The following is a 24,363-nucleotide window of genomic DNA, read 5'->3' as shown; positions in this document are numbered from 1 at the left end:
AGTGTTAAAACCCTGAATGTCTTCAATTCTCTAACACTGTGCAGTGTTTCAAAGCAGGCTCCTAGGAAGGGACTTCAAGGCTGATTTAACTTTAGCATGTTCTGGGGCCAAGGTACTTGACAAGTACATGATAGTGAAGGCGTTGTCATTGATTATAGGCAGACCACTCACCCCTTATTTTGATCATCCAGTCCTCCCTTTGCTCTTTGCCTTCTTACCATCAGTCTGAATTTTGAAGAATTATAATCCACCTGCCCCTTTCAGTTGCGTTTAGTCCTTGAAATAGTCTTATTAACATTGTTTATGTGTCCTGCCTGTCTATTTCACATAAAAGTAGCCCAGGAGATTCTTGGTCATGGACTCCTAGGCAAAACCCCATAGACATGGACTCCTATCTATACTGCATCTGGGAATATGGTATCCTATAGAATAAGAGGAAACTGACAGCCCAAGAGTCTTTCAAAATTGGCAAAGGCTCCCCTTCATTCTGTGCCTCGGACTGCCAGTAAGTGAGGGCTTGAAGTGAACATAGCCACTTTTTCCTGTGCTAGGCAGGAAACAGGTACAACAATTTCAAGCCCACTGCCACCAGGAAGAAGGTCTCTGTGATACTTTCTTTTTAATCAATACCGTTTTTTTTCTTTATGGTCTTTGGATACTCTGGTAACTTTGCATGATTTTCACAAGCAGTAGTCAGACCCAAGTGTACAACATCTGTTACAAAGAATTGTGATTATAATATCTTTTATGAATTCATATTTCCCAAGTCTCTTTTCTTTTCTTTTTTTCATTAGGCTATATGATTAGTTCTCTTATTGTATTGCTACTTGCCTCATTACCTGGCTGTCCATTGTATACCCTAGGAAGTTTCTCTGTTGACAAGCAGCAGCTGGCATTTGTTACCTAGCAGGTACCTAAATAGTTAAAGTATTCCTGGGAAGAGAGTGAAGTTGACAATACCTACAATTGGCATTTCACGTTTCCCAGTTGTTCTCATTCTGACTCTACTAACATTACTGATCTTTGTCTTCTTTATTTTCTCACTAGTTTTATCACAATCAAATTAACACTTCTATCACCTCATAGAGTCACCTGTGTGTGTGTGTGTGTGTGTGTGTGTGTGTGTGTTTGTGTGTGTGTGGTAAGAACTTTAAGATCTACTCCTTAGAAAATACCAGCTGTCAACTTTCTACCTTCCTTTCCAATCACCGACCATATGCATAGTTTTCCATTTTGAAGCAGGTATCCCACTTTCTCTGTGTTCTGATTCAAAGGATCTTGGCAGGGACACCTGGGTGGCTCAGTCGGTTAAGCATCTGCCTTCAGCTCAGGTCCTGATCCCAGGGCCCAGGGATTGAGCCCCGCATCAGCCCCTGCTTCTCCCTGTCCCTCTGCCTGCTGCTTCCCCTGCTTGTGTTCTCTCTGTCAAATAAATAAATAAAATCTTTAAAAATAAAAAAAAAGGATGTTGGGAGACCAGGGAAAATTCCCACTTGTCAACAGCCACTGCTCACCGGTGAGGCATGGACATACCCAGTTTGAGAGAGAAGTGGCAATGAAACTGCATTTTCACTAAATCTTTTGCAGCCTTCCCTCATTGCTACCCACACCATCTTCTCATTCATGGATTGAGAAAATGGTGTAAAATATTCTAAAAATAGAAAGTCATAGAAGGTCATATGGCCTTAGATAATTCAAATTGGGATTGTATCCCTTGTTCTGTCTCTCCTGGGGGAGCATCAGTACAGATTGGTATTACTGTTAAGGAGTAGCATTTATTTTTTTGTCCATCAAGCTTTATTTGTTACAAATGGTTAACGCAAGACTTTCATTTGTGATGCCTGTAAAATCCCCATTATAATCAGTTTCCAGTTTATATCTTGTACTCTTTAACAAATTTTCTTTCTCTGACTTTTCCCTTAGAAACATCTACTATGGTTTGCTTTCATCTCTGCCCAATTCTCTATTGTTACAGCTCCTTGCATTCATAAATGGAAATGCCACCCAAACTAGTAGCCCAAAGCTTGGAGTCATCAATCACTGACTCACTAGTCTTGCTATTCTATAGAATCTCCTAAAGAAAGCTACTTTTATTCTTTGTCTGCAAGGCTTGCTATTAATATTTCATATTTCAATAAACACTTAACAAAGGACCTATTCTTTACCTTTGAAGGACTTTCAGTCAAGTGGAGGAACACAGTCATAATTTTCCCCTCAAATTTAATTTGTTCCACATCATTTATTCTTGCATTTAACAATAGTTGAGAGTCTACCAAGTGTCAAATATTGATAAGGTATTGGTGGTATGAAGATTAACAAAACAGATATGGCCCTTTATGGAGCTTTTTGTCAAACGCAGGATCTATGTCTGTGGAGGTCAGTGTTTGAGTAAGGAGTACAATGGCTGCAAAGGGTTATGGGTGATACTGGTTCAGTGCTCAAACTGGCACCACAGCTTTTCCTCTTTATGAACAAGAAACTTGTCCCTATTTTCTTAGGAATGTATTCTGGACCAAAATTCCATTTGGCTGGAAGTAAGTCAAGAACCCAGGCAGCTCTAGTTTTCATCTACTCACCCAAGCAGTCTATAGTCTCAGGAGAACCTGGGTTATTGCTTCAGCTAGTTGCTAAAGTCAAACAACTTTCTGATGTTTCACCCAAAAAGTCATCCCTGACCCAGGGCCAATTGCCACAGTATACTAAGTAGTACAAGAAGAAGAAACTTTTTAAAAACATCATTAATGTGTTTCCCAGCCAGAGCGATCATAGCTGTTCTACCTTGTAACAAGATGGAAGTACAACTAAAAATAACCTGAAATTTATTTGATGAAAGTCTGCCCTCCTATCAGGAAAGCCATTCTGTTGCTTCTACTTAAGCATGAGGGAGAAAAACAAGCAAGTAGAATATGAAACTTCAAGAGATAGAAAATCTGGATTGTTTGAAATGTCTCCAGGGCCTCTGTATACCCATGTGTGCCTACTTGGGTGGGGGAGGAGTAGGGAGAGGAGCTGGTTTGGGTAGGGGCTACATGTGTGTTTCCATAGTATTCCTGGATTTAGGTATCTGCACACGTGTGTTCATGAAGTGCCTGGGATAACATGTGGACTATTTTTATTCTATATGTATTTTCTTGTGTGCATGTATATTTGTCTGAATGTATTTGTGGATGTTGGTGCATGAGTGAGAGTAAATGAGAGTGTGGGAGTGTAAATATATGTGTTCAGAGTAGCTTCAGTCGCTTTCTTGTAAAAATCCTAATTCATCACTAGTTCCCAGCAATACAAAGAGAGAGCTGCATATCCCTGGTGAATCTGGTTATCTCCAGTGGCCTATAAGTTCTCTGAATATAGGGATTCCTACAGCCCATTAATGCAGACTTGGGCTTTTGAGGAGTACTTGTTGAATGACCAACTGACAATAGTTTTTTTTTTAATGTTTTTTTTTATTATATTATGTTAGTCACCATACAGTACATCCCTGGTTTTTGATACAAAGTTCAATGATTCATTAGTTGCATATAACACCCAGTGCACCATGCAATACGTGCCCTCCTTACTACCCATCACCAGCCTATCCCATTCCCCCACACCCCTCCCCTCTGAAGCCCTCAGTTTGTTTCTCAGAGTCCATAGTCTCTCATGCTTCATTCCCCCTTCTGATTACCCCCCTTTCTTTATCCCTTTCTTCCCCTACCAATCTTCCTAGTTCTTATGTTCCATAGATGAGAGAAACCATATGATAATTGTCTTTCTCTGCTTGACTTATTTCACTTAGCATTATCTCCTCCAGTGCCGTCCATGTTGCAGCAAATGTTGAGAATTCGTTCTTTTTGATAGCTGAGTAATATTCCATTGTATATATGGACCACAACTTCTTAATCCAGTCATCTGTTGAAGGGCATCTTGGCTCCTTCCATGATTTAGCTATTGTGGACAATGCTGCTACGAACATTGGGGTGCATTTGGCTCTTCTCTTCACTACGTCTGTATCTTTGGGGTAAACACCCAGTACTGTAATTGCTGGATCATAGGGTAGCTCAATTTTTAACTTTTTAAGGGACCTCCACATTGTTTTCCAGAGTGGCTGTACCAACTTGCATTCCCACCAACAATGGAGGAGGGATCCCCTTTCTCCACATCCTCTCCAGCAATTGTTGTTTCTTGCCTTGTCAATTTTTGCCATTCTAACTGGCGTAAGGTGGTATCTTAGTGTGGTTTTGATTTGAATTTCCCTGATGGCTAATGATTTTGAACATTTTTTCATGTGTCTGTTAGCCATTTGTATGTCTTCATTGGAAAAGTGCCTGTTCATATCTTCTGCCCATTTTTTGATTTGTTTATTTGTTTCTCGTGTATTGAGTTTGAGAAGTTCTTTGTAGATCTTGGATACCAGTCTTTTATCCGTAGTATCATTTGCAACAATAGTTTCAACACATGCGTGGATCTGAGCTGTCGGTGTTATTAGTCAACAGGTTAAGAAGGAATAATCTAGACATACAGGCTTTCCTGATGCCCCTATGAGAGACCCATCTCCTCCACCCCTCATACCTCAAACATGTCCTTTACTGAGCTCTCCCTATGTGTCAAGTATTCTATTAAGTGCCAGGGAAGGCATGAAGACTTGGTACTTGCCCTTAAGGAGTATACAGGGAGCCCATTATATCTCTGTATCCTCTTTGTTCCACACTTGAAAGACAAAGTTCAGGCCTGGCCTCACAACGACTCATGACTCCCTCTGCTGAAGACTAGCCTTCTTCTCCAACTGACCCATAGACCTTGTCTGATTGAAGGAAGAGCCATGTAAAGTCAACATACCTAAACCAACTCTTAACCTTCAGTCTTTTCCCCCTTGTAGTCCATCCTGCACAGACTGCTAGGTCATTCTAAATCATTCTAAAACAACACTTGCATATTTTTACTGCCCTATTCAAATCCACTCAATCATTCTATATTACCTACAGGCAAACTCTATCACATCCTTTTACAACTGTTGAGATTTACCCAGTAGGTTTAAAGAAGACTTGTTCCCTGCTAAGTAGTAGTCCCACTGAAGAGACACAGAAAAAAAAATCAAAGTTGTGATCATGGACATTTCATATTTTTTGGACATTTCATATTTTTAAACATTTTTTTCTGATTTTAGATTTTTCTTTTTCATACAAAGTCACTCATTCAACAAAAATTCTTTGAGCATCTATTAACTGCCAGGCATATTGAGCATATAATAGCTTCTTTGTTTTCATATGATAATTATTCAATCAAATATCTGATACTTAGTAGGTATTGATCAGGTGGTCCATTAGGATGGGATCTCCTGCCTCAACTTTCCACTACATTCTTTGCTTTGGTAGCAAGAGATAATGGAAGGAGAAGGAGAAGTCCTTGAAAATGTCTCATGAGTCCCCCCTTACTGGCTCTGCTGTGCACTGCCCTATTCCTTGACTCTTCTCTGAAGCTTTCCCCTGCTTACATTTGTAGAAGGAACAGTTTCCAAAAGTGGTTTTGACTCTTTCTCCAAATATTGTGCATCACCATGATCAGTCCATTACCCGAACAAATAGGGCCCGTTTGCAAGGAACATCTTTCTTGGATGATACCACAAGCTGCTTGACTCTCTGGGAGTCCCCACCAAAATGCTCTCCTCACATAACCTATCTTTACTAATATGTGTGTAGTACTGACAAAATGTGAAGAGAGAAGTTAGGGAAAGTTTAATTGAGGATAGGGATACAAGTTTAATTTTGAAAGATGTGTTGTGGAAAGAAGGTAAGGGTATTCCTGATGAGAATATATGCTTTATATGTGAATAGGTGGAGAGAGCAGGGAAAAAGATGAATTTGGCCAAATGTAGGATGGTGAGGGTAGGGAATTCATATGAGACAAGGATTCTCCCTAGAAAATAGCTACAAACTCCAATTTATTTTCTTTGACTTGTTGCATCATCTTTCACTTTTACCTTTGCAGGAACTATAACTTACCATGTCAGTGTCTGACACGGGGCCAAAACTTGTCACATAGATGTCAGTCTTCACTTCAGTCACTGCATCTAGGCCAAAGAAAGTAGAAAAGCAGCGTGTCATGAATGTCAGTTCCCTTAGCTCAGAGAGAGTCCAGGGCAATACTCCAAATGACAGCTAACTTGCTACTTCTGAAAAAGGATACTTCACATAGTGATAGAAAAATCTCTCTATTTCTTCAGAGAACATGCTAGGTACAGGTACAACGTTTATCCCTTTATATATCATTGAGAATGACAACAGAATCCCCAAACTCTAAAGTTTAAGAAGAGCCCTGAGAGATCACTGATATTCATATGTGCTAGACTCTCACACCAGGATTACCCTTACCTGTGGTAGGTTACAAATGTTCTAATATCCAACTTTAATACTTCCAGAAACATGGAATGATTGCTCTCCCACTCCCCTGCCCACTTAACATAGGGAGAGGTCATGTGACTAGTTTTGGTTGTGGAAGGAAGTTATATGTATCCCTCTCTAGCTGGAAAAATTAATGTCCAATACAAGACCCTTCCTGCCATGGTCATCATAGAAGCATGTTATTATAGAACTACTATAAGATTGAAACAGCCTGGAATGATGAGCCAACACATGAAGGAAAACTGCCTTGGGAAATTGCCTGGATCTACAACAGACTTTGCATGAATGAGAAATAAACTTTCATTGGTTTAAGTGACTGAGAGTTGAAGATGACTGATATCACCTGATACATTCTGTTTGCATTTATTTTTCTTTATTATACTGTTTATTTACTTGTCTGCCTCCCCCACCTTACCCAAAAGCTCCTGTATGGCAGTGCCCCTGTTTTGTTATCCTGTATTCTCAGTACACTGAAAAGGAGCCTGTTACTCAAGTGGTACTCACTGAACATTTTTGGTATGGATGGATGAATCTCATCACATATTTGCCAAGTTGGAAACTGATAGCCAGAGAAGTGAAATTATTTCATTGCTAAGCTTCTCTTTTCCTGCTTCAGTCAGCCCTGTTTACCCCAATGTAGCTCAGACTAGCCCACACACTCCAGCTTTCCTCAAATAGAACACAGGACAGCCTACTCCAGCCTAGCAAATACTTTATCATTATATTAAATTCAAATAAGTCCCACTTCAGCCCAGCATACAAAACCCCAGTAGAGTACACCAGTTGTACAGCCAATACCAATAAGCCCCACATAAGATTTGATGTACATTTATATACATCTACATATCTACAAACATTACATTTTCAGAATAATAATAATCAGCACCATAGTCAATTCATCAAAACACACAGCTTACCCCCAGGCTTAATCAGCAAATAATACGTCTTTGAAACTAGAGCTATGTTTTATTTATTTTTAAAGATTTATTTATTTTTGAGTGAGAGAGAGAGAGAGACAGTGCACATGAGCAGAAGGGTAGGGGCAAAGGGAGAGGGAGGGAGAATCCCAAGCAGACTCTGCACTGAGCTTGGAGTCCCATGCAGAGCCCAATGCAGAGCCCACCCATGTAGGGCTTGCTCTCACCAGGCTTGATCCTGTGAGGCTCAAACTTGCAGGGCTCAATCTCACAACCCTGAGATCACATCCTGAGCCAAAACCAAGAGTTGGTTGCTTAACAGACTATATCACCCTGGTGCCCCTAGAGCTGTGTTTTAAGTAGTTTGTTTTTTTGTCTAGAGCATAGACTTCCCTCAGAGCCATTTCTATACTTGAAGGAGAAGAGATAACACTTCAGGACCCAGAACATGCCTCCTGAAGACTTGTCCCTTCAGATACACTTCAAGGTTCATTGGCTAGAGAAGTATTGTCCTACCCTCAAGCACATAAAACAAATTTAACTAAGTAATGGAAGAGACCACAATTACATTTGAATCCAGTATTTTAGGCAGGACATAGTTAGATACAGAACAACTTTCTAAACCAATATAATTGTTAAATTGTAAGATAGTTAAACAGACTAAAAACAGATTACCCAGACCACAGGAAGAAAAGGAGAAAGATACTGGTGGTAAAGTTAAATTGCAGGAGACCACCAAGGGGAGAGTGGAGTCACTGTTGGTAGAAAGGGAAATAACTATAACGAAGAGCCTTGGGCTAAGATGGCAAGGCTTGGGTTCTGGATGTCTGCCCCTGACTTGCTAAATAACTTGAACAAGACTGTTTTTCTTTTAGCTTCTCTTTAGTACAATGAGGGTATGAGACCACCCAAATTCTGAAATTTTCCTTTGTACTAACTAGGAACTCTGTAAAGCCAAGCAAAAAGCAGCTGACTAAAGGTGCCCAATGATAGCAAGAAGCAAGATGCCTGAGGAATGTAGGAGGTTTTATGGAAATTTGGTGTTCCTTCTCTCTCTCAACTATTCACTTTCACTTAAAAGGTGTCCCTTAATTGCTAAGAAGGAAAAATGAGGAGAAGCCGCTTTCCCAATGAATTAGGGCTCACCCAAGCTTCAGAAATTTCCCTGGCTTTGCAGCAGGGAAACAGAATTGGGAAGTTTGATCGAGTACACTGGTGTAAAATAAAGGGGAGAGAGAGTAAGAAAGGGGGGCAGAAAGAATGAGGAGAGGAGATAATTAGAAAAGGATTGAAGGAAAAAGCAAGAAAGGATAAATGGGTAAAATACAAATAGATAAAAGTCACCCAGAAATCCTTTCTGGGTCCCAGACATAGAAGAGAGTGTCCACTCACTACTCCAGCTTCTCTGTGTGAAAGAATGATTGGGAGTTTTCTCTTTCATTTAACTCAAGGAAAAGACCAGTGAATTAGACTAGAACTGGTGAGGGCTACAATACATAGTGTAGGCCCTGTTCACAGGCTTCTCAGGAGAGACAAGTGTGAGACATGAATTAATGGAGAGATAAAAGGGCCTCACCCCCACTGTGTTTAACAATTGTTTTCAGATGTTCCTTTGTGCTTTATTTGATTTGGGGATCCAATATCCTTCCAATGTTACCCTTTGAAACCAAAGGTGAACAGAATTGTTTTCCTTTTGCAAATTTACCATGATATTGGAAGTGCTTGAAAGCTCCTGTCTTTACATGACCTTAGCCCTCAGTTGTACTCCCACTGGTGGGGAACTCATCAACCAGTCCCCATGTCATTTCTGCTTACTTTGATCTGAAAGAGTAACAATAGGCCAATCAGCAAGTGATCACTGTGTTTATACTGAATATGTTGTTCATAACAAACTGTATTTTCTAGTTTGACTTCACATAGATTCCCAAGAAATCATGATTTTTCTCCTTTGAGAAGAAACCAGAGTAGATTCCCCAATTCTCTAGCATTCCACCTTAGCCCACATAAAAACATTGGTCTTAGCACTGCCCTTTGGACTCACACAACAAAGTTTGCTTCTTAATCTTTTGAGATTTAAAGACCTTCAGAGATTGAAAGAAAGTGATAGTGGTAGCCCTAAATTTGCTCTTCTGTTCCTTTCCAGACTAAATATCCTGACTTCCTTTGACTATGTCTCCTCTCCCTTTGACACAGTTTTATGAATCCTCACTATTCCTCATTCACTTTCCTCTGGCTCAAGTCTGATTTTTTCCCCTGATACTGAAATGTTTTATGGTGAAAGTTTGTAACAATTCTATCAGAGGTTCATAAGATTAATGTTCTGAACAAAAGCCAACTATACCCCCTTTTCTCATTATAGGCCACAATGGACTCTTCAGTTCTTTCTAATGACAATCTTTGTAAGAACAGCGAGGCTTTGAGGACTGGAACCTTGGCTAGAAAAACAAAACCTTAACTTTTCTATTTTCTTACTTCCAGATCACTGGGAATCTTGGAGAACAAGCATTTATTGTTGTGCACACGTCATCTTGAAGATAGACTGGACTGGTGGAAATGTGCTCCCACGTGACTGTCTTGGTTGGTTAGCTACGTGAAGTTAGGGAGTGGGCTACAGTGAGTATGGACAGGATTTCACAGAATGAGAGCTGGTGTGCTCTTTTCTTATGTTAATAGCCTTTCCATTTGTCTTTGACAACCTTTGGCGACTAAGAGACTGTAAGTTATCAGTGACTCCACCCCCCAATAGTATTAATTACAGATAAGTTCTCCAGAAGAGTACCAAACAGGTGATTTAGGGGAGCAGAAATTACAAGAGTGTGTGTTAGCTCTAATCTAATCTCTGCAATTGACTCACACCCTCTTTTGCAGATGGGGCAAGGCTCACAGCTTTTGACATTTGGTAAGTTAGATGTCTAGCACTGTGTTTATGCTACTCCATCTATACCTGGAATGTATAGCAAATATATTTTTCTTTTTTTAAATTTAAATCAATTAGCCAAGGTATAGTAGATCATTAGTTTTTGATATAATGTTCAGTGATTCATTGGTTGAGCAAATATAATTTTTAATTGAGGCAAAATCAGTATGTAACATACTAGTTTCAGGTGTACAACATAATAATTTGATATTTGTATACCCTATGAAGTGATCACTACAATAAATCTAGTTACCATCCATCACAATACAAATGACCCCCTTCACCTTTTTCTCCCATCCCACAATTCCTTTCCCCTCTGATAACCACCAATCTATCTCTGTGTCTATGAGTATTTTTTGTATTGTTTGTTCATTTTTTCCCTAGGCTATTTTCTTCCTTTTGTTTATTTATTTTTATTATTACATTCAATTAGCCAACATATAGTACATCATTAGTTTTTGATGTAGTGCTCAACAATTCATCAGTTGCATATAACACCCAGTGTTCATTACAACACGTGTCCTCCTTAATAACCATCACCTGGTTACCCCATTCCCCCACACCCTCCCTTCTGTAACCCTCAGTTTGTTTCCAGAGTCCAGAGTCTCTCATGGTTCATCTCCCTCTCTGATTTCTTCCCATTCAGTTTTCCCTCCCTTCCCTTATGGTCCTCTGTGCTACTCCTTATGTTCCACATATGAGTGAAACCATATGATAATTGTTCATTTGTTTTGTTTTGTTTTAGAGTCCACATATAGGTGAAATCATATGGTATTTGTCTTTCTCTGTCTGCCTTATTTCATTTAGCATAATACCCTAAAGTCCCATGCATGTTGTCACAAATGGCCAAATATCCTTCTTTTTAATGGCTGAGTAGTATTTCATTGTATATATACATGTCACATTTTTTTCATCCATTCATCTATCAATGAACACTTAAGTTATTTCTTTATCTTGGCTATTCTAAATAATACTGCAATGAATGTAGGGGTGCATATATCTTTTTGAATTAGTATTTTCATTTTCATCAGATAAATATCCAGAAGTAGAATAGTTGGATCATATGGCAGATCTATTTTTTAATTTTTTGAGGAACTTTCAAAATGTTTTCCATTGTGGCTGTGCCAATTTACATTTCCGCCAACAGTGTATAAGGGTTCCCTTTTCTCCACATCCAAACATTTGTTATTTTTTTTGTCTTTTTAGTGATAGCCATTTTAACAGGAGTGAGGTGATATCTTATTGTAGTTTTGATTTTTATTTCCCTGATAATTAGTATTGTTGAACACTTTTTCATATGCCTGTTAACCATCTATATGTCTTCCTCAGAAAGTGTCTATTAAGATCCTCTGCCCATTTTTTAAAAATTTGTTTGTTTATATGTTTGCTTCTTTTGCTATTGAGCTAAATTTTTTATATATTTTGGATATTAACCCTTTATCAGATATATGATTTGTAAATATTTTCTCCCATTCAGTAGGCTGACTTTTTCATTTTGTTGATGGTTTCCTTTCCTTTGCAGACGTTTTTTAGTTTGATGTAGTCCCACTACTCTATTTTTGCTTTTGTTGCCTTTGCTTTGGCCTCAAATCCAAAGATCCAATGCCAAGACTGATGTCAAGGAGCTTACCATCTATGCTTTCTTCTAGGAGTTTTATGGTTTCAGGTCTTACATTCAAGTCTTCAATCCATTTTGAGTTGATTTTTGCGTATGGTGTTAGATAGTGGTCAAATTTTATTCTTTTGTATATGGCTGTCCAGTTTTCCCAACATCACTGATTGAAGAGATTGTCCTTTCCCCAGTGTATATTTTTGGCTCCTTTGTTGTAAACTAATTGACAATATAGGTATGGGTTCATTTCTGTGCTTTATTCTGTTCCATTAATCTAGGTGTCTGTTTTTATGCCAATATCATACTATTTTGATCACTATAGCTTTGTAGTGTAGTTGGAAATCTGGGACCATGGTACCTTTAGCTTTGCTCTTTCTCAAAATTTCTTTGGCTATTTAGGGTCTTCTGTGATTCCATACAAATTTTAGGATTTCTTGTTCTAGTTCTGTGAAAAATGCTTTTAATGTTTTGATAAAGATTACATTGATTCTATAAGTTGCTTTGGGTAATATGGACATTTTAACAATATTAATTTTTCTAATCCATGAGCAGAGACTATCTTTCCACTTATTTATGTCATCTTCAATATCTTTCATCAACATCTTATAGTTTTTAGGGTACAAGTCATTCATCTCCTTGGTTAAATTTATTACTAGGTTTCTTATTCTTTTTGATGCAATTGTAAATAAGATTGTTTTCTTAATTTTCTCTTTCTGGTGGTTTGTTATTAGTATATAGAAACACAACAGGAGGCAAGATGGCAGAAGAGTACAGGACCTCGTTTCATCTGGTCTCTTGAAATTAGCAAGATAACTCTCAAATCATTCTGAGCACTTATGATTTCAATCTGAGATATAAGAAAAGAATTGCTAGAATTCTACAAATGGAAAAGTGACCACTTTTTTGCAAGGTAGGAGGTGTGGAGAAGTGAATCTGTAGGGAGAGAGCCTCCATAAGCTTGCTACAAGAAAGTGATATAGTCCCAGAGTGCAAAATCAGAACCTTTAGAAGTCTGCTCCAGTGGGAGACATCCCTGCCTGAAAGGTGCTCAGGTGGCAAAGCAGGACAGAATGCTAGGTGGAACAGTGTGGTCTCAGGAACCCTGGGGTCACAGAAAGAATGGGGATGCTTGAGCCAGCAGAGTTCCCAAGCATTGGAGAGGGGAAACCAGTTATGGTCAATGAGCCCAGGAGGGTCTCTCAGCTCAGTTCACCATAAAGAGAACTGTAACACGATTGGGTGACCGCTCTCTGTGCCAGGGCCCTGCAAAGGGCAGAAATGCAGTGACCCTTCGCTTTCCCCTGGGAGGATTGGTGTGGGTGCACACCACAGGATTTTGCAGAGTTTGGCACACACAAAAGTGAAAATTGCTTCACCTCGAGGGTTTACTGAAGAGACAGGGCCATGATCTTTTAGCTCTAGGGCTGGAGATCGGGGCACAGCCATTTTTATTTTCATCCTCTAAAGAGGCACAGAAAGCCTTCAGGGAACAAAAGCCACATAGGAAACCAGAAGCAGTTTACACAGAGCCCAACCCCCTGGCAAGGGGCAGTGCAACTCCACCTAGGCAAAGACACCTGAGAATCAGCACAGCAGGCCCCTCCCCCAGAAAACCAGCTGGAACAACAGGCAAACACTAAGTTTACAGAGCACATAGGACTGCAAAACTCCAGTGCTAGGAGAAAATGTTATATAGAATTTGAGGTTTCTTTCTCAGGATACCTTTATCTTTCAGTTTAAAATTTTCCTTTTTTTTTCTTTTCCTCCTTTTCAATTAGTTTTTTTTATTTTATCAACTCTTTAAGTCTTCTTTTAACTTCCATTTTACATTTACATTTTGTAGATATATACTTCCATTTTACATTTACATTTTGTAGATATATATTTTTGTCTTCCTTTCACTATATTCAATTTTATTTCTGTATCTACATAAATTTTGCTTTCCTTACAATTCTGGGATTTAGTGTCTTCTAACAAACAAACCAAAATACACCCAAGACCGAATGCATCACCCTGTTTTGTTGACCTGAGAGATTATATTCTCTCTTCCCCCCTTTTTTTCTTTTACTCATCTCTTTTGGTTTCTGACCTCTTTGGATTTGTCTAGTGTGTATTTCAGTTGGGTCATGGTTTATATTTTTGATTTTGTTCTCTTGTTCATCCATTCTTCTTGGGGCAAAATGACTAGAAGGAGGAATTCACAACAAAATAAAGAAGCAGAGGTAATAATCTCTGCCACAGATCTAATTGATTCTGATATAAATAACATGTCAGAGCTGAAATTCAGGATAATGATTATAAAGTTACTAGAGAAAATTACACAAGGGAATCTTTAAGTGCAGAAATAAAATCTAATGAGGCTGAAATTTAAAATGACTTAACTGAGATGTAGTCTAAATTGGGTACTCTAACAGCTAGGGTAAATGAGACAGAAGAGAGAGTCAGTGACAAAGAAGACAAGTTGATTGAAAGGAAGTAAGCTGAGGAAAAGAGAGAAAAACTACTAATGGACCATGAGGGGAGGCTTCGAGAAATCAATGATACCATAAAGCAAAACAATATTAGAATTATCGTGGTCCCAGAGGAAGAAGAAAGAGAGAGAGAGAGAGAAGGGGAAAGAAGGTATATTTGGGCAAATCATAGCTCAGAACTTCCCTAATCTGGGGAAGGAAACATGCATTCAAGTCCAAGAGGTAGAGAGAATCCTCCCCAAAATCAATAAAAATAGATCAACAACCTGCCATGTAATCATGAAGTTTTTAAACTTCAGAGATAAAGAGAAAATCCTGAAAGCAACTCAAGACAAGAACTCCTTAACCTACCAGGGTAGGAATATTAGACTGGCAGCAGACCTATCCACAGAGACCTGGCAGGTCAAAAAGGGCTGGCATGATATATTCAGGGTACTAAATGAGAAAAACATGCAGCCAAGAATACTTTATTCAGCAAGGCTGTCATTCAGAATGGAAGGAGAGATAAAGAGCTTCCACAACAAAAAGAAACTAAAAGAATTGGTGATCACCAAACCAGCACTACAAGAAATGTTAAAGAGAATCCTTTAAATGAGGAGAGAACCCAAAAGTAACATAGACCAGAAACGAACAGAAACAATCTCCAGAAACAGGGACTTTACAGGTAATACAATCACACTAAATTCGTATCTTTCAATAGTTATTCTGAATGTAAATGGGCTAAATGCTCCAATCAAAAGACACAGGGTATCAGATTGGATAAAAAAGCAAGACCCATCCATATGCTGTCTACAAGAGACCCAATGTAGACCTAAAGACACCTCCAGATTGAAAGAGAGGGGGTGGATAACCAATTATCATGCTAATGGACCTCAAACAAAAGCTGGGGTAGCAATCCTCGTATCAGACAAATTAGATTTTAAATGAAAGACTGTAGTAAGGGATGAAGAGGGACATTATATCATACTTAAAGAGTCTATCCAACAAGAAGACCTAACAATTATAAATATTTATCATCCTAACGTGGGAGCAGCCAATTATATAAAATGATGAATAACCAAATTAAAGAAACACATTGGTAATAATACAATAATAGTAGGGGACTTCAACACCCCATTCACAGCAATGGGCAGATCATCTAAGCAGAAGATCAACAAGGAAAGAAGGGCTTTGAATGACACACTGGACCAGATGGACTTCACAGTTATGTACAGAACTTTCCATCCGAAAGCTACATAATACACATTCTTCTCGAGTACACACGGAACATTTTCCAGAACAGGTCACATACTGGGTGACAAAACAGGTCTTAACTGGTAGCAAAAGATTGGGATTATTCCCAGCGTGTTTTCAGACTACATTGCTTTGAGGCTAGAACTCAATCACAAGAGGAAATTTGGAAGGAACTCAAACACTTGCAGCTTAAAGAGCATCCTACTAACAAATGAATGGGTCAACCAGGAAATTGGAGGAGAATTTATAAAATCCATGGAAATAAAGGAAAATGAAAACACAACTGTTCAAAACCTTTGAGATACAGCAAAGGTGGTCCTAAGAAGAAATTACATAGCAAAACTAGCCTTTCTCAAAAAATTAGAAAAGTCTCAAATACACAAGCTAAACTTACACCTAAAGGAGCTAGAGAAAGAACAACAAATAAAGCCTAAACTGGAGCACCTGGATGGCTCAGTCAGTTAAGTGTCTGCCTTCGACTCAGGTCATGATCCTGGGTTCCTGGGATTGAACCCTGTGTCAGGCTCCCTGCTCAGAGGGGAGTCTGCTTCTCCCTCTCCCTCTGCTCCTCCCCTCTGACTCGTGCTCTCTCTCTCTCTCTCTCAAATAAATAAATAAAGCCTAAACCAAGCAGGAGAAGAAAAATAATAAAGATTAGAGTAGAAATCAATGAAATAGAAACCAAAAGAACAGTAAAACAGAACAACAAAACTATGAGCTGGTTCTTTGAAAGAATTAATAAGATAGATAAACCCCTAGCCAGACTTATCAAAAAGAAAAGAGAAAGGACCCAAATTAATAAAATCATGAATGAAAGGGGAGAGATCATGACCAACACCAAGGAAATGGAAACATATTATAAGCAACTATATGCCAACAAATTAGGCAATCTAGAAGAAATGGATGAATTCCTAGAAACTTATAAACTACCAAAACTGAAACAGGAAGAAAGAGGTAATCTGAACATACCAATACAGCATAAGGAAATTGAAGCAGTAATCAAAAAATCTCCCAACAAACAAGAGTCCAGGGTCGGATGGCTTCCCAGGGGAATTCTACCAAACAATTAAAGAAGAATTAATACCTAGTCTTCTGAAGCTGTTTCAAAAATAAAAGGAAAGGAACACTTCCAAACTTGTTCTATAAGGCCAGCATCACCTTAATCCCAAAACAAGACAAAGACCCCAGCAAAAAGGAACATTACAGGCCAATATCCCTAATGAACTTGGATGCCAAAATTCTCACCAAGATACTAGCCAATAGGATCAAACAGTACATTAAAAAGATTATTCGCCACGACCAACTGGGATTTATTCCTGGGCTGGAAGAGTGGTTCAACATTCACAAATCAATCAACATGATACACTGCATTAATAAAAAGAAAGGATAAGAACCATATGATCCTCTCAATTGATGCAGAAAAAGCATTAGACAAAATATAGCATCCTTTCTTGATTAAAACTCTAGAAAATATAGGGATAGAGGGAGCATATCTCAATATCATAAAAGCCATCTATGAAAAGCCCACAGAGAACATCATTCTAATTGGGGAAAAACTGAGAGCTTTTCCACTAAGGTCAGGAACATGACAAGGATGTCCACTCTCACCACTTAATGGAAATTCAGATCCAGGAGCCACAGAGATCCCCTAACAAAATCAACCCAAGGAGGTTCACACCAAGACACATTGAAATTAGAATGGCAAAAGTCACGGGGCGCCTGGGTGGATCAGTCATTAAGCGTCTGCCTTTGGCTCAGGTCATGATCCCAGGGTCCTGCGATTGAGCCCCATGTCGGGCTCCCTGATAGGCACAGAGCCTACTTCTCCCTCTCCTGCTTCCCCTGCTTGTGTTCTCTCTCGCCGCATCTCTATCAAATAAATAAGTAAAACCTTTAAGAAAAATAAAATAAAATGGCAAAAATCAGTAATAAAGAATTTTATTTCAATTTTTAATAGCAATTTTTTACTATGTTATGTTAGTCACTATACAGTACATTCTTAGTTTTTGATGTAGTGTTCCATGATTCATTATTTGCGTGTAACACCCAGAGCTCCATACAATATGTGCCCTCCTTAATACCCATCACTGGCCTATCCCAGTCCCCCACCCCCTCCCCTCTGAAGCCCTCAGTTTGTTTCCCAGAGTCCATACTCCCTCAGTGGTTCATTTCCCCCTCTGTTTTGCCCTTCCTTTTCCCCTTCCTTCTCCTAATGATCTCCCTGCTATTCCTTATGTTCCACAAATGAGTGAAACCATATGATAATTGTCTTTCTCTGCTTGACTTATTTCACTTAGCATAATCCCCTCCAGTTCCATCCACGTTCATGCAAATGTTGGGTAATCATTTCTGATGGCTGAGTAATATTCCATTGTATATATGGACCATATCTTCTTAATCCAGTCATCTGTTGAAGGGCATCTCAGCTCCTTCCACGATTTAGCTATTGTGGACAATGCTGCTATGAACATTGGGGTGCATATGGCCCTTCTCTTCACTACGTCTGTATCTTTGGGGTAAATACCCAGTAGTGCAATTGCTGGATCATAGGGTAGCTCTATTGTAAACATAGTTAAAATGTCTATGCTACCCAGAGCAATCTACACTTTCAATGTCATCCCAATCAAAATACCAATGACATTTTTCAAAGAACTGGAACAAACAGCCCTTAAATTTGTGTGGGACCAGAAAAGGCCCTGAATTGCCAAGGAATTGTTGAAAAGGAAAAACAAAGCTGGGGGCACCACGTTGCCGGATTTCAAGCTATACTACAAAGCTGTGATCACAAAGATAGCATGGTACTGGCACAAAAACAGACACATAGACCAATGGAACAGAATAGAGAACCCAGAAACGGACCCTCAGCTCTTTGGGCAACTAATCTTTGATAAAGCAGGAAAAAGCATCCTGTGGAAAAAAGACAGTCTCTTCAATAAATGGTGCTGGGAAAATTGGACAGCTATATGCAAAAGAATGAAACTTGACCTCTCTCTCACACCATACACAAAGATAAACTCCAAATGGATGAAAGACCTTGATGTGAGGCAGGAATCCATCAAAATCCTAGAGGAGAACATAGGCAGCAACCTCTTTGACATTGGCCACAGCAACTTTTTTCATGACACATTTCCAAAGCAAGAGAAACAAAAGATAAAATGAACTTGTGGGAGTTCATCAAGATAAAAAGCTTCTGCACAGCCAAGGAAGTAGTCAAAAAAACTAAGAGGCAGCCCACGGAAAGGGAGAAGATATTTACAAATGACACTACAGATAAAAGACTGGTATCCAAGATCCACAAAGAACTTCTCAAACTCAATACACGTGAAACAAATAATCAAATCAAAAAATGGGCAGAAGATATGAACAGACACTTTTCCAATGAAGACATACAAATGGCTAACAGACACATGAAAAAATGTTCAAAATCATTAGCCATCAGGGAAATTCAAATAAAAATCACATTGAGATACCACCTTACACCAGTTAGAATGGCAAAAATTGACAAGGCAGGAAACAACAAATGTTGGAGAGGATGTGGAGAAAGGGGATCCCTCTTAAACTGTTGGTGGGAATGCAAGTTGGTACAGCCACTTTGGAAAACAGTGTGGAGGTCCCTTAAAAAGAAAGAATTTTAAGAGAAGCACAAACAACAACAACAACAACAACAACAACAACAACAACCAGTTACATACAAGGGAGATCATAAGGCTATCAGAGAACTGTTCAGCAGAAACCTTTCCAGCCAGAAGGAAGTGCCATGATATATTCAAAGTGCTGAAAGGCAAAAAATTGCAGCCAAGAACTCTATTCAGGAAAACTGTCATTCAGAATACAAGAAGAGATAAAGAATTTCTGAGGCAAACAGAAGTTAAAGGAGTTCATGACCACTAAACAATCCCTACAAAAAACGTTACAGGTGACTCTTTGGGTGAAATGGAAAGACCGTAAGTAAGGGTAAGAAAAATAGGAAACACAAAAGCAGTAAAAATAAGTATCTCTGTAAAAATCAGTCAAAGGACTCACAAAAGGATTATAAAGTATGACATCATATACCTTAAATGTGGTGGTGAGAGGAGTAAGAATAAGTTCAAACTTACGTGATTATCAACATAATATAAAAAGCTATATACAGAGGATGTTATATACAAACCTAATGGTAACAACAAATTAAAAACCAGTAAAAGATATGCAAAAACAAAAGAGGAAGGAATCCAAGTATATCACTAAAGAAAATGAACTTATGGTGAGAGACGAGAACAAGTGAAGAAAGTGACAGAGAAGATACACAAAAACAAACACAAAACAAATAACAAAATGGCAGTAAAGGGGCTCCTGGGTAGCTCATCTGGTTTAGTGTCTGCCTTCAGCTCAGGTCATGATCCTGGGGTCCTGTGATCAAGCCCTGCATTGGGCTCCCTGTTCAGTGGGAGTCTGCTTCTCCCTCTCCCCCTGCTCATGTTCTTGCTCTCTCTTTCTCACTTGCTCCCCCCCTCTCAAATAAAATCTTTAATTAAAAAAACCCCAAAACCCCAAAAAAACAAAATGGCAATAAATACACACCTACCAATAATTACTTTGAATTTAAATGGATTAACTGATCCAAACAAAAGACATAGGGTAACAGAATGGATTAAAAAAAGAAGACCCATCTATATGCTACCTGTAAGAGACTCACTTGAGACCTAAGGTCACATGCAGATTGAAAGTGAATGGATAAAGAAGCATTTATCATGCAAATGTAAGTGAAAAGAAAAGCCAGGGTAGCATTCTCATATCAGACCAAATTGACTTTAAAACAGAGACTATAAGAGGAGACAAAGAAATACACTATATAATCAGTTAAGGGGACAATCCTACAAGAAGACATAACAATTGTAAATATTTATGCACCCAACATAGGAGCACCCAAGTATATAAAACAGTTAATAATAAAAAGGAACTAATCCAAATAGTAGAGGACTTTAACACCCCACTTACATCGACAGAGAGATCATCTAAACAAAAAATCAAAAGGAAACCATGGCTTTTAATGACACACGGGACCAGATGGATTTAATAGATATATTCAGTACATTCTATCCTAAAACAGCAGAATGCACATTGTTTTCAAGTGCACATGGAAGATTCTCCAGAATAGATCACATGTTAAGTCACAAAGGAAGTCTCAACAATTTCAGAAAGATCAGAGGTATACCATGTATCTTTCTGACTATAACACAAGGAAACTAGAAATCAACTATGGGAAAAAATTTGGAAAAAGCACAAATACATGGAAGTTAAAAAACATGCTACTAAACAATGAATGGGTCAACCGAGAAGTCAAAAAGGAAATAAAAAAAAAAATACCTGGAGATAAATGAAAATGAAAACACAATGGTCCAAAATCTTTGGGGGAGCGAAAACTGTTGTAAGAGGGAAGTTTGTAGCTGTAAAGGCTCACCTCAAGAAGTAGGAAAAATCTCAAATAAACAACTTAAACTTACACCTAAAGGAGCTAGAATAAGAACAAACAAAACCCAAAACCAGCAGAAGGAATGAAATGATAAAGACTAGAGCAGAAATAAATGATATAGAAATTAAAAATCTGTAGAACAGATCAATGAAACCATGAGCTGATTCTTTAAAAAGATCAGAAAATTGATAAAAACTCTATCTAGAATCACCAAAACAAAAGAGAGAACTCAAACAAATTCAGATATTAAAAAGGAGAAAAAAAAGCCAACACCACAGAAATACAAATAATTGTATTATGAAAAATTATATGTCAACAAACTTCACAACCTAGAAGAAATGGACAAATTTCTAGAAACACAATTTTCTGACACTGAATCATGAAGAAATTGAAAATCTGAATAGACTTATTGGTAATGAAATTGCATTGGTAATCAAAAAACTTCCAAAAAATAAAAGTTCAGGACTGGATGGATTCATAGGTAAATTCTACCAAATATTTAAATAAGAGTTAACACCTATTCTCAAACTTTTCCAAAAATAGAAGAGGAAGGAAAACTTCCAAACTCATTCTATGAGTCCAGCATGCCTCTGATAAAAACAAAAACAAAAACAAAAACAAACAAAAAACCCAAAAAAAAAAAAAAAACAGATGAAGAGACAACAAAAAGAATTACAGGTCAGTATCTCTGATGAACATGGGTACAAGAATCCTCAACAAAGTATTAGCAAACCAAATACAAAAAAAAAAAATCATTCACCACAATCAAGTGGGATTTATTCCTGGGATAGAAGGGTGATTCAATATTTTCAAATCAATCTACATGATATATCACATGAACAAGAGAAAGGATAAAAAGTATGTGATCATTTCAATAGATACAGGAAAAACATTTCATAAAGTACAACATCCATTCATTAAAAAACCCTCAACAAAGTAGGTTTAGAGGGAACATACCTCAACAGAACAAAGGCCATATATGAAAAACCTGCAGCCAACATCATCCTCAGTGGGGAAAAACTAAGAGCTTTCCCCCTAAGGTCAGGAAGAAGAAAAGGATGTCCACCCTCACCATTTTTATTCAGTAGAGTACAGGAAGTCCTGGCCACAGCAATCAGACAACAACAACAAAAAGTCATATCTTCTGCCCATTTATTAACTGAATTATTTGTTTTTTGGGTGTTGAGTTTGAGAAGTTCTTTATAGATCTTGGATACCAGCCCTTTATTTGTAGTGTCATTTGCAAATATCTTCTCTCATTCAATGGGTTGCCTCTTATTTTTTTGACTGTTTCCTTTGCTGTGAAAAAGCTTTTTGTCTTGATGAAGTCCCAATAGTTCATTCTTGCTTTTGTTTCCCTTGCTTTTGAAGACGTGACTTGAGAGAAGTCACTGTGGCCAATATCGAAGAGGTTACTGCCTATGTTCTCCTCTAGGATTTTGATAGATTCCTCCTCACATTGAGGTCTTTCATCCATTTTGAGTTTATCTTTGTGTATGGTATAAGAAAGTGGTCCAGTTTCATTCTTCTGCACGTGGCTGTCCAATTTTTCCAGCACCATTTATTGAAGAGACCGTCTTTTTTCCATTGGATATTCTTTCCTAATTTGTCAAAGATTAGTTGACCATAGAGTTGAGGGTCCATTTCTGAGTTTTCTATTCTGTTCCACTGATCTATGTGTCTGTTTTTGTGCCAATACCATGCTGTCTTGATGATCACAGCTGTGTAATATAGCTTGAAGTCAGGCATTGTGATATCCCCAGCTTTGGTTTTCTTTTTAAACATTCCCCTGGTGATTCGGGTTATTTTCTGATTCCATACAAATTTTAGGATTATATGTTCCAACTCTGTGAAAAATGTCAATGGTATTTTAATAGGGATTGCACTGAAAGTGTAGATTGCTCTGGGCAGCATGGACATTTTCACAATGTGTATTCTTCCAATCCATGAGCATGGAATGTTTTTCCATTTCCTTATGTCTTCCTCAATTTCTTTCATAAATGTTCTGTAGTTTCTAGTGTACAGATTTTTTACCCCTTTGCTTAGGTTTATTCTTAAGTATCTTATGTTTTTTGGTGCTATTGTAAATGGAATTGATTCCTTAATTTCTCTTTCTTCAGTCACATTGTTAGTGTATAGAAATGCAATTGATTTCTGTGCATTGATTTTGTATCATGCCACATTGATGAATTGTTGTATGAGTTCTAGTAATTTGGGTGTGGAGTCTTTTGGGTTTTCCACATAAAGTATCATGTCATCTGTGAGGAGAGAGAGTTTGACTTCTTTGCCACATTGAATGCCTTTTATTTCTTTTTGTTGTCTAGGAATTCTAGCACTAGGTTGTACAAAAGTAGTGAGAATGGGCATCCCTGTCGTGTCCCTGACCTTAAGGGAAAAGCTCTCAGTTTTTCCCCATTGACAATGAGATTCGATGTGGGCTTTTCATAGACAGCTTTTATGATGTTGCAGTATGTTCCCTCTATCCCTGTATTTTGAAGAGTTTTAACCAAGAAAGGATGCTATACTTTGTCAAATGCCTTTTCTGCATCTATTGAGAGGTTCATATCATTCTTCTTTCTTTTATTAATGTAGTGCATCACATTGATTTGTGCATGCTGAACCACACTAGCAGCCCAGGAATAATTCCCGCTTGGTCATGGTGAATAATCCTTTTAATGTATTGTTGGAGCCTATTGGCTAGTATCTTGGTGAGAATTTTGGCATCCATGTTCATCAGGGGTATTGGTTTGTAATTCTCCTTTTTGGTGGGATCTTTATCTGGTTTTGGGATCAGGGTAATGCTGGCCTCATAGAATGAGTTTGGAAGTTTTCCTTCCCTTTCTATTTTCTGAAACATTTTCAGAAGAATAGGTGTTAATTCTTCTTTAGGTATTTGGTAGAATTCCGCTGGGAAGCCATCTGGCCCTGCATTCTTGCTTCTTGGGAGATTTTTAATTACTGATTGAATTTCTTTGCTGGTTATGGGTCTGTTCAGCTTTTCTATTTCTTCCTGTTTCAGTTTTGGTAGTTTGTATGTTTCTAGGAATTCATCCATTTCTTCCAGATTGTCTAATTTATTGGCATATAATTCCTCATTATTCTCTTGTAATTGTTTGTATTTCTTTGGTGTTGGTTCTGATCTCTCCTATTTCATGATTTTATTAATTTGGGTCCTTTTCTTTTCTTTTTGAATAATCTGGTTAGGTGTTTATCAATCTTATTAATTGTTTCAAAGAACCAGCTCCTACCTTTGTTGATCTGTTCTGGTTTTTTGTTTTTGTTTTTGTTTTTTCCTGTATCATTGATTTCTATTTTACTCTTGATTTCTCTTCTCCAGCTGGGTTTAGGCTATATTTTCTGTTCTTTTTCCAGCTCCTTTAGGTA

General features: G+C 38.1%; 1 protein-coding gene across 1 annotated transcript in view; it reads right to left on the bottom strand.

Moving 5' to 3' along the window:
- The window catches only part of GABRA3 (gamma-aminobutyric acid type A receptor subunit alpha3), a 370,374-nt gene that overhangs the window by 132,396 nt on the left and 213,615 nt on the right, over window positions 1–24,363 (bottom strand). Inside the window, exon 4 of the mRNA XM_048213585.2 lies at window positions 5,979–6,046. Coding sequence (XP_048069542.1) covers window positions 5,979–6,046 — 68 coding nt within the window. The remainder of the gene's footprint in view (window positions 1–5,978; window positions 6,047–24,363) is intronic.

Source organism: Ursus arctos, chromosome X (genome assembly GCF_023065955.2).
Source record: "Ursus arctos isolate Adak ecotype North America chromosome X, UrsArc2.0, whole genome shotgun sequence".
NCBI classification, from domain to species: domain Eukaryota; kingdom Metazoa; phylum Chordata; class Mammalia; order Carnivora; family Ursidae; genus Ursus; species Ursus arctos.
This window is presented reverse-complemented; position numbering and strand designations above follow the sequence as displayed.